At 39.7% G+C, this 15,245-nt stretch overlaps 1 protein-coding gene across 1 annotated transcript in view; it reads left to right on the forward strand.

Annotated features, from left to right (window-relative positions):
* Window positions 1–15,245, forward strand: part of PAK2 (p21 (RAC1) activated kinase 2) — a 62,420-nt gene that overhangs the window by 16,795 nt on the left and 30,380 nt on the right. Inside the window, exon 2 of the mRNA XM_084802264.1 lies at window positions 7,773–7,980. Within this exon, the coding sequence (XP_084658390.1) occupies window positions 7,794–7,980 (187 nt within the window). The 5' untranslated portion in view covers window positions 7,773–7,793. The remainder of the gene's footprint in view (window positions 1–7,772; window positions 7,981–15,245) is intronic.

Genomic DNA, 15,245 nt, shown 5'->3' on the forward strand with positions numbered 1-15,245 from the left:
ATCAATCAGTGGTAGTGATTTTAAACTTTACTTGAATTTTATAGGCAATCACTTTTATTTGGAGACAAAAGAATTTGGTAATAAGAAATTCAAATGATGTGTGGTTAACATTGATTATGGCCCTGGCAGGATTTATAATAAATAACCTTGAAAACAAACCTCTGGGCATGTGTGTGAGGGGTGTCTAGATTAGGTGTGTTGTGGGAAGAGCCATCCTAACTCTGGATACTACCATTCAATGGGCGAGGATCCTAGACTGAATAAAAAGAAGAAAGAAGCAGCGAATAATAGTATTGTATCTCCCTGCCTCGTGAGTGTGGTGCATGCAGTGTGGCCAGCAGCCTCATGTTCCTGCCACCGTACCTTCCCCATCATGATAGTGGTGGTTCTTGTTAGACATTTTATAACAGCAACAAGAAAAGTAGCTGATGAACACTTCAAAATACTTTACACATCTGCCATTCCCCACCCTACTCCCCGAAAGAATAAGCAACAGTGGTACACCATGATGAGGAATGATGCTTCATCCCTGTAACCTCAGCAGTGTTCAGAAGGATCACAAGTTCATGGCCAGCCTTTACTGCACAGCAAGGAAAGGAGAGAGAGAGAGAGAGAGAGAGTGTGTGTGTGTGTGTGTGTGTGTGTGTGTGTGTGTGTGTGTGTGTGTGTGTGTCTTAGTGATTTTTTTCCCTTTCACTGTGATGAGGCTCACTAGTTAAGATTTGTTTGTTTGTTTGTTTGTTTGTTTTTTAATCTGCCCAGAGAGATTTATTTTTTATTTGTCCCTGAGGACTGCAGCTTTTTAGATCCTAGCTTTATGTGAAAGGGACTTACATTACAGGTTTTAAACTTAGGCAGAATCTGGTTTTGGTGTCTGTTCCTTCTGGCTCTCATCAAAATAAAAGAGTGTGGGTTTAGTCAAGCATCACTGAGAATAAGTGGGCTAATAAATAGCTTACTCTTTTGAGTATCTATTTTCACTTTCTTTTTGGACCTAGTAGAACTTTGGCTTTGACATTTATTTAATTTGTGTATGTATGTGTCAGAGGAAAACTTGTAGGTATAGGTGCTCCTTCCACCATACAGATTCTGGAGATAGAACCAAATCGTCAGGCTTGGCAGAACGTATCTTTGCCCACTGAGCCATTCCTCTGGCCTCATGACTTAGAATCTTTTGGTTAGTCACACGAACTTGTATTTATCTGAGTTTGATGTGGTCTCACTTCCCTGTGCTCTCTACAAGTCCTCCCTGGGTTCCTGCACCCGTCTGTCATCTCTTTGCTTTGGAGCTTGGCCCTCTCGGCCTGGTGTTCTGACTGGAGTTCTCACCCAGTGAACGCATTCCTTCCTTTCCAATGCCTAAGCCCCTGCCTCAGTGAGTAGCAGCGCCTCCAGGTAGCTTGGCTTATTTTCATCTATATTAATGCTCACAGAGATTCTTCAGGTTTGGAGTGCAGTGGAGAGATTGTTACAGAGTTCCAGTCTGTTATTACATTAATAAGTTCCTGAAAATACATAGAATTTAAGTAAAAGTTTGAACCCGAATTCTACTTTCATTCCATGTTTTCTGGTAATGTGCTTTTCACTTGTACCACAGTTGATCCCTGTAGATTTTAATAAATTCATTTCTACTAGTTTGACTGACTGATTCCAGACACTACTTATTTATTTTTGCGATGTATTTAGCTACCCCTGGTCTTCTTTAGTACACAGTTGAGGAATTGTTTGTGTTTGAGGCTCATCACATTTAAACAATAGGCCTGTTAAAGAGCACAGTGTTATTTGGGCACACTTTTTCTTTTGCCTACTTGTTTGTCACTGAAAAGTAGCAAAAAGTGAACAGATTGGAGAGAGGCACTACTTAACTTGTTTTTCCCACCCCATGGCATTTGTGAGTAGTGGTGGAACAGAATATAGGTTATATTATCATTTTTATCATGAAATTTGTTTGGCCTGTTTTGGTTTTGGGACAGGGTCTCATGTACCCTGGTTTAACTCCTTATGCAGCCAAGGATGACTTTGAGCTTCTTGCCTCCAACCTCCCTGTGGTAGGATAAATGCACCCCTTGTCTGTTTGGTACAGTACTGGGTTTTTGCACACTAAGCAAACATTCTCTACTAACTAGGCTACATCTCTAATCCCATGAATTGTTTTTGTGTCTGTTGTTCTTGTCTAAAATATAAGGTTGAAGAATTTTATCAGGACTTTGTTGAGCACTTTTCAGGCACTTCACACTGTAAATAGAAGCTGTGTGCAAAAAGCTGCTTCATGGGAAAGAGATAAGGTCATAAGTCAGCTGTGAGGGGCAAGTACAAAGCTTTCCAAAGGTAATCCTGTGAATATGGCATACTTTATCTGTGACTAGGGAGCTGCTGTGTGAGAAAAGGACCACTACATTCAGGAAGGATAGACTTCACTGGGGGAAAGAGTATGGTCAACACAAGTCAGTCAGCATTCCTGTGTAAGATATGCAAAGCCCTTGCCCTTTGGACTGAGTGAAGTGTTGGGGAAGAAAGTGACATAAATCATGGTCACAGTTGTAATTCGGTGCCAGAAGTCATCCGGTACACTGTGTTAGTTAGTATACGTGAAAAGCATGAGGAAGGAGTTAGGAAACTTGTTAGGTCTGTGTGCAGGTTTTAGGAAGTCTCTTACCTTTTGGTGGGTTATTTCTTTCATGTATCAAATGAGGCAGATAATATATGTCAGAGTAACGCACCAGAGCAAGGAGCATTTGTGACAACATGCTTGTGAAAGAAACAAAAGCTGCAAGACTCAGAGGGAAATAATATGTCTGCGATCTCTCAGTTGTTCTAAAATTATAGCTGCCTTTCTCCAGGTCTAGAATTTGAGCTAAATTGAATAAGTAAAGATTATTCTAAATTTTGTGTGAGTGCAGTTGGCCTTATTTTTGTTGTAGATAAAAAGGTTTCATCACAAAAGATGCAGATGCAGTTGCCACTCAAAACCTTGTTTTTTGAGGAGTTGTTTGGTTTCCTAACATATTTTTATATCAGAATTTATGTAAGGTAGGGATCTTATACTGCTGTACTCCACTGTATTAATAAGACAGAATAGAGCTCAGCTGGTAAAGGTGGCTGCCTCCAAGCCTCAGGGCCCAAGTCTGATCCTGTTGTTGGATGCCTCTGCCTCCCGTGCTGTGGTGTAGTCCTGTGAATGGTGATGCAGTGAGCACTGGCCTGCAAGTGACTCTTCACATGCTGACTTGGGAGTGTTGGCAAAACCATCAATGGTATATTGCTGGGCCCTACAGAGATTCCTGTTTTAGTTTTTTTGGGAACCTCCACCACTAATTTCATAATGGCTGGACTAGCTTACACTCGCACCAGCTGTGCTTAAGGGTTCTGTTTGGGCACTGACAGTAGCATTTACTGTTCCTTGTTTCCTTAGTGACTGCTATTCTGGCTACAGTTAGCTGGAATCTCAGCCTAGCTTTGATTTACACTTCCCTGAGGTTGGACATTCTTTATATATTTATTGCTGTTTGTTTTACAGATTTATTTTATGTGCAGTCGTTTGTGCCAGAGGACAAGTCTGGAATTCAGTTTGTTTCCTGTCACTTTGTAAGATTCTATCAAAATGTTATCAGGCCTGGATGTAAGCACCTACCTACTGAGCCACCCCACTGATCCTGTGTTTTGTTTTTTGAGAATTGTCTGTTAATTTTTATTAGCCCATTCATTGATCAGGCCGTTTGATTTTTTGTTATTTAGGTTTTTTTTTTAAGTATATTCTGTCAGTCATGTCCAACCTGCAGTTCATGGGCCACAGGGATAGAAAGAAACCCAAAACAAAATATTAAACTTAGTTCAAATATTATGAGGTTTGTTTGGTTTGTTTGGTCTTTTTGTGTGTGAGAGTTGGTTGTTTTGTTGTGATGACATTGTTGTTGCAATATCAAAAGGGGGAACACACCTGTTTGATAAACCTCTATAAGCTATGTAGCCAGCAAAGTTTACCCTTTTTATCTGGGTCATGTCTCACTTGATTAACTATTTCCTTCATTGTACAGAAGTTTTAATTTCACGATGTCCCATTTGTTGTTTGTTGACCTTATTTCCTGAGTGAGAGGAGCTCATTCAGAACAGTGTTAAAGTGCTTGCCCTAGTTTTTCCTTTAGCAGTTTCAGAATTTAAGGGCCCTGTTCAGAACCTCCTTGCCTATGCCAGTATCTTGTTTTCCCTCTACCAGTTTCAGACTTTGAGATTTTACATTAAGATCTTTGATCCAGCCAGGCATGGTGGTGCACACCTTTAATCCCAGCACTCGGGCAGGTCTTTGTGAGTTCAAGGCTAGCCTAGTCTACAAATTGAGTGCAGGACAGCCAAAACTACACAGAGAAACCCTGTCTTGAAAAACCAAAAAAGTGGTCTGGAGAGATGGCTCAGAGGTGAAGAGCATGGACTGTTCTCCCAGAGGTCCTGAGTTCAATTCCCAGCAACCACATGGTGGTTCACAATCATCTACAATGAGGTCTGATGCTCTCTTCTGGCCTGCAGGTGTACATGCAGACAGAGCACTGTATACATAATAATAAATAAATATTTTTTTAAAAAAAGAAAGAAAAACCAACAAAACAATCTTTGATGCATTTGGAGTTGATTTGCGTGAGAGTTAAGGAACTAATTCTTCTGTATATGGACATCCAGTTTTCCTTAAACCATTTGTCGAAGAGGCTCTCTTTCCTCAAATGTGTTTTTAACATCTTTGGCAAAAGTCATATGTTTGAGTGGTTTCATATCTGGGTCTTTTATTCTGCTGACCTGTGTGTCTATTTTTGTGCCAGTACCATACTGCTTTTATTACCATGGCTCTATAGTGTAACTTGAAGTTAGATACGGTGTTACCTCCAGCATTCTTCTTTCCTCCTCCTCCTCCTCCTCTTCCTCCTCCTCCTCCTCCTTCCTCCAATTTATTTATTTTTATTTTATGTGCATTGCTGTTTTTCCTGAATGTATTTCTGTGAGGGTGTCAGATCTTGGAGTTACAGACAGTTGTGAGCTGCCATGTGGTTGCTGGGTATTGAACCCAGGTCCTTCCAAAGAGCAGTCAGTCCTCTTAACCACTGAGCCATCTCTCCAGCCCCCCAGCATTCTTCTTTTTGCTAAGGATTGTTTTGGCTCTTAGAGTTTTTTTGTGCTTCCATGTTAACTTTAAGAGTATTTTTCACCCATGTGGTGGCACATGTCTTTAATCCCAGCACTCAGGAGGCAAAGGCAGGTGGATCTCTATGAGTTCGAGTCCAGCCTCATCTACAGAACAAGTCTGGGACAGCCAACGCTGCTCAGAAACCCTGTCTTGAAAAAAGCAAGCAAAAAGATTATTTTCCTATTTTTGTGAAGCATGGCATTGGAATTTTGATGGTTGCATTGGATGAGTAGATTGCTTTTGGTAAGGTGGCCATTTTTATGATAACTGTACTAATCCAAAAGTGTCGGAGGTTTTTTTCATCTTCAAGGGTCTTCAATTTCTTTGATGTTTTAAAGTTTTCCATTTAGAGGTCTAGTCCTTCTTTGGTTGCATTTATCAAGGTATTTTGTTTTGTTTTGTTTGTTTTGTTTTGTTCTGACATTGAGGCAATTATGCAGTTGTGAGGTTGCTTCCTTGCTTTCTCAGAATGTTTGTTAGTCTGTGGGGAACTGTTGATCTCGTCTCTCTGGCTAAGACTTGGAGTGCTATATTGAAATCAGAGTGGAGAAAGTAGATGTCTTTAGCTCTCATCTGGGCCTAAACGTTGCTTGTTGGAAGAGTTTTGTTGTTCTTTTAATTGTTGTTTCAATATCATTGCTTGTTATAGATCTACTTAAATTATTTGTCTCATCTTGGTTTAATTATATATAGTAGAATATATGCATCTAGAAATTTGTCATTTCTTTTAGATTTTACAGTTTAGTGGAATGAAGTTTTTAATGTATGTCCTTATGATTTCCTGAATTTCATTGATATTTGTTATAATGTTTTTTTTCTCATTTTTCATTTAATTATTTTTCTTTTTACATATACATTTATGTTATTACACGTATATACACACAATAAAGTTATAATGTCTTTTTATCTCTTAATTTTAAACTTGGGTTTTCTGTATATTATGGTTAGTTTGGCTAAGAGTTTATTCTTATTTATTTATTATATATACAGTGCTCTGCCTGCATGTACACCCGCAGGCCAGAAGTGGGCATCAGATCACATTACAGATGGTTGTGAGCCACCATGTGGTTGCTGGGAATTGAACTCAGGACCTCCGGAAGAGCAGCCAGTGCTCTAACCTCTGAGCCATCTCTCCAGCCCTGGCTAAGAGTTTATTACTCCTTTGGAAGAACTAAATTTTCACTTCATTGATTCTTTGTATCTTCATTTCCGTTTCATCAATTTCTATTAGTGGTACATTCTTTTAGGAAGGTTTATATGAAAGACTAAATTTAAATCAATCACAAGGCTCTGGTGCATCAAATCAGCTTAAAGAAGTGTTGTTTGGTAGATTTAAGAGCTAAGGAACTGAATTGGGAAGATGGCTCCGTCAGTAAAGTGTGCGTTGTACAAGCATGAGGACCTGAACTTGGGTCCCAGTGCTCACATAAAAAGCCAGGTGTTATAATCACAGCTCTAGGAGGTAGAAACAGGAGGATCCTTGGGGCTTGCCAGCTTGTCCATTTGAGCCAGTTGTTGAGTTCAAGTTTCAGTGAGAAACCTGTCTGGAAAATAGGTATAGAATGGTTGAAGAAAACACCTTTTTCAGCTTCTGGTCTCTGTGTCTTAACAGTAGGCCTACCAGAAATAGCCAGTATGGCTACTCAAGAGACATCCTCATTGGAAATCTGTTTTTCTTAAGACTCCATATTATGTGGTGTGCCATGCCTGTAATCCTAGTGTTTATAAGGCAAGAAGAGCCGTACAAGTTTATGCCTGATTAAAAACAAAGAGGCCGGAGACTTGACATGGTGGATAAGAGCAATGGCTGCTGTGGGGGAGGACCTGAGGACGTTTGATTCCCAGTGTCCACATAGCAGCTTACAACTGTCTGTAACTGCACTTCCAGGGGATCTGATGCCCTCTGAAGACACTGTGCTCATGTCGTGTGTGTACACAGAGAAATAAAAAACAAACAAACACACACCCAAACCAAAACAACAATAACAAAAAAGAAATCCGACTGTTCTAATTTGCTTCTCTAATGTTATGCTGAAACACTGATAATTACTTGAAATTTTATAACAAATAAAAATGAAAACAAAACTGATTAGAAACAACGTAGGGAAGGAAAGAGTTTAGTTAGCTTACAGAGTGTAGTCCATTATTGTGGGAAGCCAAGGCAGGAGCTTGAAGCAGTGACTGTGAGGAATGCAGCTTGTTGGCTTGTTGCCAAGGAAGCACCCACAGACTTGCTTGCCGACAGACCAGTCTGGTGGAGACAGTTCCTCAACTCAAGGTTTCTCTTCCCAGGTGATTTTAGTTTGTATCATGGTGACCAAAAGGAAGCAATGCCCAAACATGTCCAGCTTTATTTTGAAATCCTCTCAGAATTGTTAGCTGTTCATGTGAACATGTTCTTCAAACATTTCTATGGCTAACTATTTAGTGGAGATTGGTTTTATTGAGATAAACTTGTTTTGTCTTTTATCATTTGTCCAAAATTTTCAAATGTCACTAACTGGATCACATTTCCTAATTTGCAGCTATGGTGGGGGTAGTTACTGTCTGTGCTGTCCTTAACCTTGTAATTAATGGACTGTTTGGGGATTCTCTCTTTCAGGCCATTTCATAATTCTGAATCATGTCTGATAACGGGGAGCTAGAAGACAAGCCTCCAGCACCTCCTGTGCGAATGAGCAGCACCATTTTCAGCACTGGAGGAAAAGATCCTTTATCAGCCAATCACAGTTTGAAACCTTTGCCTTCTGTTCCAGAAGAAAAAAAACCCAGGAACAAAATCATCTCCATATTCTCAGGCACAGAAAAAGGTAAATAGCTGCTATAATTTCAGAAGTCTCACATCGGCTTATGTTATCCTATGGTGCAAATAGAGAAAACACTTGCAGACTGGAAAGATGGCTCAGCAGTTAAGGTCAGTTGCTGTTCTTTGCAGAGACTGGCCCTGGTTTGATTCCCAGCACCCTTGGGGCAGTTTATCACTCTCTGTAACTCCAGTTCCATGTGGGATCTAACACCCTTTTCTGCCTCCACAGCCACTAGGCATGCATTTGGTACACATACATACATGCAGGCAAACACCCCACACATAAAATAAAAATAAATGAATCTTTGAAAAAAAGAAAGAATGAGCTGAGCAGTGGTGGCGCTCGCCTTTAATCCCAGCACTCAGGAGGCAGAGGCAGGCAGATCTCTGAGTTCGAGGCCAGCTTGATCTACAAGTGAGTCCAGGCAGCCAGGGCTACATAGAGAAACCCTGTCTTGAAAAAAAAAGAAAGAAAAAGAAAGAATGGAAACACCTGATGCTGATGCTGATGCTTGATGGCACACTCCTCACTTAGGACTTGGGAGATCGAGGCAGCAGGGTCACTTGCGTTCAGGAGTTCAAGGACACACAGATACCCTATCTCTAAAGAACCAAAAAATTCATTCAGTCAGTGTCTTATGTGTAGCCCAAACTGTTGATCCTCCTGTCTGCAGGAATGTGCTGCCATGGCTAGCAAGACTATCTTACTAAACTACAGTTGGTTATTTAATCTGCTTGCTACAGATAATGAGTTTATATACTTCATTTTTGAGGCTTCCTAACATTAGTGAGATTTGTAATTGCCCTATTCTATTCTGTGTGGCTTTAACAAAAATCTGAGGCTAGGTAATTTATGTCACTCAGGAGGCGGAGGCAGATGGATCTTTATGAGTTTGAGGCTAGCCTGGTCTACATATTAAGTTCCAGGTCATCCAGGGCTGTATAAGTTAAACCCTGTCTTAACTCTTACCCTCGCCACCCCAAAAGAGGTTCATTTGGTCTATGCTTCTGGTGGCTAGAAACTGCAAATAGCACAGCCTCAGTGTCTGATGAGGACAGTGTCACAGCATGGTCAAGAATCAGATGAGGAGCCAGCTCCTATGGGAATGTTCAAATTTAGAAGATTCAGAAGGAGCAGTCACCCTGTGAAGGAATCTGCCCCCTCAGAAATCATGTGCTCTCTGACACCAACATTAATCCATTCTGAAGGTGGTTATGACCTGACCTATGTGGTTGTCCTTCCTCTTAAAGTCCCAACCACCTTTCTGTACTGCTTTATTGTTGTGTGATTGTTTTTGTTTTGTTTAGACATTCTCTTACAGCTGAGGCTGGTGTCAAATTCTGTATGTAGCTGAGACAGGCCTGTGATTGCTGGTCCTTCTCCCTCCACTCTCAAAGAACACGAATGATTCCAGGCTTCAGAGCCATGCTCTGCTCTTTTCTATACCACTGGCTGGGGATCAAGCCTCCAGGATATGAACCATTAGAGAACAAGCCATATCTAAACTATAGCAGTGATATTGGAGGGTATCTGCTTATAATGGTTAATCTCAATTACTTGTCAGCTTGACAAGAATCAAGATGGGAACACACCTGCCCACTGGGTGACACTATTCCCTGGCTGGGATCCTACACTGTGTATAAGTGCGAAAAGGGAGCTGAGCAGAAGGAACCATTCACCTTTCTTGGTCCTGGTTGAAGGTACAATGTGACAGTAAGAGAAAATGAAACAGTTAGATTCAGTTCCTAGCACCCAAATAATGAAAGAACCAACTCCCACAAATGGTTCTCTTAAACACCACATACACAGACATAAATTAAAAGAAAAGAGGCAACATGGGATAGTGGCTGGTGGGTAAAGTGTTCTGGAAGCCTGAAGGTCTGAGGTCAGACCCCCAGCACCTATATAAAAAGCCAAGTGTGCAGTGTGTGCCTGTAGCCTCAGCATTGGGAGGGAGGGGACAGGCAGATTCCAAGGGTTCACTGGCCAGCCAGTCCACCCAGGTTATGAGCTCTTGGTTCAGTGAGGTAGTCTCAGAAAATAAAGTAAAGAGGGTGATAAAGAAAAACACTTGCAGACCTTTCACTCTGCTAAATGCTGGGATCCCAGGAGTGAGCCACCAGGCCAAACTGAGATGAGACTGTTCTTAACTGTGACTTCAACTAGTTCACATGTAGAATGTAGAAAAAGACAGTGGCCTTAAGATTCTATGTCAACATGTGGCTCAGGATTTCACCTCTTCTTCCTGCTGCTGCTGTTTTGTTATTTAATAACTTTCAGAAGTGATTCAAAGAAGCTTCCATGGTCCGTTGCCCATCTGTTGCCTGTAGATACCTTATAGATTATTATGTTGGACAAGCAAAAGTGGGAAATTAACATTTCTTTCTCTCTCTCTCTCTCTCTCTCTCTCTCTCTCTCTCTCTCTCATCTCAGATAGTCACCCTGTGGAGCAGTTGACTGGAATGTTAAGTGGGTGGAAGACAGTTGGGGCTGATGTGGCTTAAAGTTGATGCCCACCTTGGACTAGGCATCCATGATCAAAGTAGCATAAGAAATAACATTTTTCCCAATCATATGTGTTGGGAAGTAGTGAAGAGTTAATAGGAGAACAGGAGAAAAGTCTCTGGAATGGACTTTTTAAAAAGAAGAAACCAATATTTCTTTATACACAAGCTTTTGTTTCTCTGTCATTTCTAAAAAAATGGTATACAAATAAAACTAACACGTTTCCTGTTTGTTGTATATTGAGTTAGAAGCCCAGGGACAGAGAGAGAACAAGAAGTTCTGGCCTCAGATTACTCAGGTCCGTCTGGTAGAAAACGAAAGGTTGCTTATGATAGGTGTAATTGTGTGTTTTAGTAAAGACAACAAAATTTTTGCAAGCTTAATAATCGCCTTTCCCTCTGCTCCTTTCCATAATCCATGCTACCTCCTCTTGCCACATCTCTTGTTAGTAAATATGTATCCCTGGAAGGTTAGAGGAAGCATGGACATTTTGCAGAAATGTGTCATCACTAGTCAAAAAATGGTATTGTTTCCGGTGAGTGCTAGATTAGTAGCATCTTTGTGCCAGTTTACTTCAGTGTGGATAGACTTACCAAATAGCAGTGCAGTAGAGTCTTTTGGTTAAACATGACGTACTAAAATAAAATACTAAAGTACTTGTGAAAAACAAGTGGAATTAAACAGATAGGGGTTTTAACACATTGAAATATTTTATTTTAAAATATTTACACATGTATGTATATACATACATACTTGTGCATGCCAAGCCCCAAGACTCAACTGAAATGACAGTTTAAAAGCCTTAAAGTCACTGTAAGGGTAAAGAAAAGGCAGAAGCGATAAGGTCTAAGAATTCTCAGCATGCACTGAGAAGATTGCAGTGGAAAGACCATACCTGCCTAAGTGGACCGAGAGACAGCCATCGCAAAGTGTGTGTGAGAGAGAAGGGAACCATTTTTTCTCCTAAGAGTCTCTGTGACTCGGGATTTAGAGACTGTAGGGAGAGGAGAGAGATGTCCATGGGATGATGGGAGTTACTTAAATCTATATAGGAAGTTATCCCCCATACTTGTCACAATTCTCAGTTTCACTCCATTAATGGGCCATGCATATATTTTTATTGGGAATTCTGGAAAGTTGAAGCATCAGGGAAAAAAAAAATACAGATTTGGTCTAAGTCATCACACAAAACTCCTTTTGTCTGCCTTGTTTTCAGAGTACTTTCTGCCTCACCTGGCCCCCAGACTAGACACTGGAAGGTTTCTCTGGGTAACAGACTGTTCTGGGGGAAAGTTCCATAAGCTGAACCTTATCCTCATCTTTGATCTAGCTTGTCTCCTAGTTAGTTGTGTAATGTATTTCTGTAAGGGTGGATAGTGAAGGGTCACCAGACACCTGAAGAAAACACTTAGACGTAAAAATCCAGAGCAGTGGGGAGCACCAGATGACATGCCAGCGAGGCCAGCCTGGACTACTAAGTGTAACCAAGGCTAGCCGTGGCTAGATACCCTGTTCCCAAAAACCTATAATTTTATTAAACAGAAGTTTAGAAGAAGCATTTTACTTCAGGAGAAAACCAACAAACTAGATAACTCAGCCAACATGCATGTATATGGCATAATCTTTAAGGAAAGAAGACAAATTCACGAAACAAGAAAAGAATTTTCAGAGGAAAAAACGATAAAAGAATAACGAGAAGTAATTCTTGGAAAATCAGTATTTAAAATTAACAGAACAAGAGGGTGGTAGTGGTGGTGCATACCTTTAATCCTAGCACTTGGGAGACTGCGGCAGTTGGATTTCTGTGTTCCAGGACAGCCAGGGCTACACAGAGAAACCCTAACTTGAATGAACAAAAACAAATAAAAAATTAGCAGAACAAATGTGATACCACAATAGGAGGTTGAGAAGATAATCAAGAAAATTCTCCCAGAGTGTGCTTTTTTTGTTTTTGTTTGTTTGTTTGTTTGTTTACGAAAAGGCACCAGGATGAGACTAGGAAAGATAACAGTTACATGTTGTAAATAATGAACCAATTAAGTAGAATAAGGGAAATAAATAATATAAAAAAAAGAACCAGGGCTGGAGAAGTAGCTAACTGTTGAAGAACATTTGCTGCTGTGTTTGGTTCACAACCACCTGAGACTCCATTCCAGAGACTTGATGCTGTCTTCTGACCTCCATGGACATTGCATATAGGTGTTGCACTTATGTACATTTGGTATAAAATACTAATGTGCATTAAGAAAAATGATATTTTTAAATGGATGATGGAGAGATGAGTCAGCAGTTAAGAGCACTGAGCACTTGCTGTTCTTTTTATTTATTTATTTTTATTTTACACTTGCTGTTCTTGCAGAGGACCCAGATTTCTTCCCAGCACTCTTATTATGTTATAACTTCAGCTCCAGGGCATCTAATGGCTTCTTTTGGCCTTTGAGGGTACCCACACACACTAGGTACATCTACTCAACTGGACGTACACACATACACATAAAAATAAATAAGATACTGAAAAAAGATTACTTGGTGAAGGGTTAGAGTAGTGGGCAAGAGTAGAATAAGGAGTGATTGCCAATAATAAGGAGTGATTTCTTTGATGAAAATATGCTGGTTATATGGCAATGATTGTGAATATACTAAACCTCATTTGATTATACAATTTAAACAGGTAAATATAACATAGGAGGCAGAAAGGAATAATAAAACTAGATTCAAACAATTTGAAAAATAATCGATAAAGCAGCCAAAATTGTACTATAGGAAATCTACTTTTTTTTTTTTTTTTTTTACATATGAAGTTGTTTTTGGTGTTTTTTGGATTTTGTTGTTGTTGTCTTTTTTTTTTTTTTTTTTTTTTTTTTTTTGAGACAGAGTCTCTCTGGGTAGCCTCAGCTGTCCTGGACTCTCTTTGTAGTCCAGGCTGGCCGCGAACTCATAGCAATCTGCCCGCCTCTGCATCCAGAGTGCTGGGATTAAAGGCCCAGCTCATTGTTTTGTTTTCTATACAGGGTTTTTCTGTGTAGCCTTGGCTGTCCTCGAGCTTGCTCTGTTTGAGGCTTGCCTCGAACTAACAGATCTGCCTGCCTCTGCCTGCACAGCTATGACCTGTATATATGAAGATTTTGTATACACTTGCATGTTATGTTAGAATAAAAAAGGTTTGCTGAGGTTGGGAGTGGAGGTCAGGATGAGCATGTGGTTAACACATACAGGCCTAGGTTCATTCTCCACTGAGAAGACACAAGGTAATGTTGTATACAATTATGATCTGATAAATGCAAGTTATGAAGATTCATTTTATTTAAAAATACAGATTTCCGGGCCTAAGAGATGGCTCAGAGGTTAAGAGCACTTCCAAAAGTCCTGAGTTAAATTCCCAGCCACCACATGATGGCTCACAACCACCTTCAATGAAATCTGGTGCCCTCTTCTGTCCTGCAGGTGTTACATGCACGCAGAACATCATAATAAATAAATAATAAATAAATAAATCTTTTTTAAAAATACAGATTTCCAAAGCTTACTTTAAAAAGATTAAAGACTGTGTATGTCCTAGAAAAGTTCTACTTATAGCCAGCAATCTTTCTACAAAGAAAATCTAAGACTTGCCTGGCTTCGTTAGTGAAGCAATAAAATATTTAAGGAAGAAATAATACAAGTTCTATACAATTTCCAGAAAATTGAATATGAGATAATGTTTCCTAACACTTTTAGTGGGTTTCATGTTTCCTGAATACCCAAGCCAAAATCATTAGGGGTTTGTGTATGTGTGTATGTGTGTGAGTGTGGGGGACAGGGAGACAGACAGACAGACAGAGCACATTAGCTATAGATCTCTTGAACTTGGCAGTGTTTTAATAGTAGTAATCCAACAATGTATAAAAAGGACCAAATATAGTTTGTTTCAGGGCTACAAAGCTAGTTAATTAAGCATTTGAAAATCAGTATAATTTAGGATAAGCTGTATAATCATGTAAGTAGATTTAGAAAAGACATTTGACATAATCCAGTATTCATTTTTGACAAGTGTTGAGAAACCTTTAAAATCAAAGGAAATTAGTAAATTTATATAAAAAGGTCATGTTAGAAACAGTGACTGTTGATATTAAACTAAAATACTGTGACTGTTTTCACTCCCTGTTTCAGTAAAAACACAAAAATACCTATTAGCACCTTTATTGAACCATGGTCTAGGAACTAACCAATTCAATAAGGTGAAACAAGTAAATGAATGATCTAGATTAGAAAGTCACCAGCCTCTCCTTAGTTCGGCATAGCATATTACTTACAGAAAATCCTGTGACACCTACAGAAATTTTAAAAGTAGCTAGAAGAGAGTTTCAAAGGATCAGTCATGAAAAATGAGTTTTATTTTGTGTTTTCTGGTGGGATTGAACCCAAGGCTCCAAGTATGGAAAACAAGCAAGCTACCTCTTAGCAACATTACCAACCCCAAAACTGCCATTTTTAGTGACATCAAAACCCAAGTATTTCTGCTTTTAATCCTGGCACTCGGGAGGCAGAGGTAGGTGGACCTTTGTTAGTTCAAGGCCAACCTGGTCTACAAAGTGTCTAGGACAGCCAAGGCTACACAGAGAGACCCTGTCTCGAAACAACAACAACAAAAACACTAACTATTCTGTAGAGAAACCAAAACAAAAGAAAACAAAAAAATTAAGTATTCCTGTGCAGAAATATGAAAGTAATGGTAAGGTCTGTATTCTGTCTCCCAATACTAGCAAACATAGCTGAGAAAAATT

Source organism: Acomys minous, assembly GCF_964271855.1.
Source record: "Acomys minous genome assembly, chromosome: 11".
Taxonomy (NCBI): Eukaryota; Metazoa; Chordata; class Mammalia; order Rodentia; family Muridae; genus Acomys; species Acomys minous.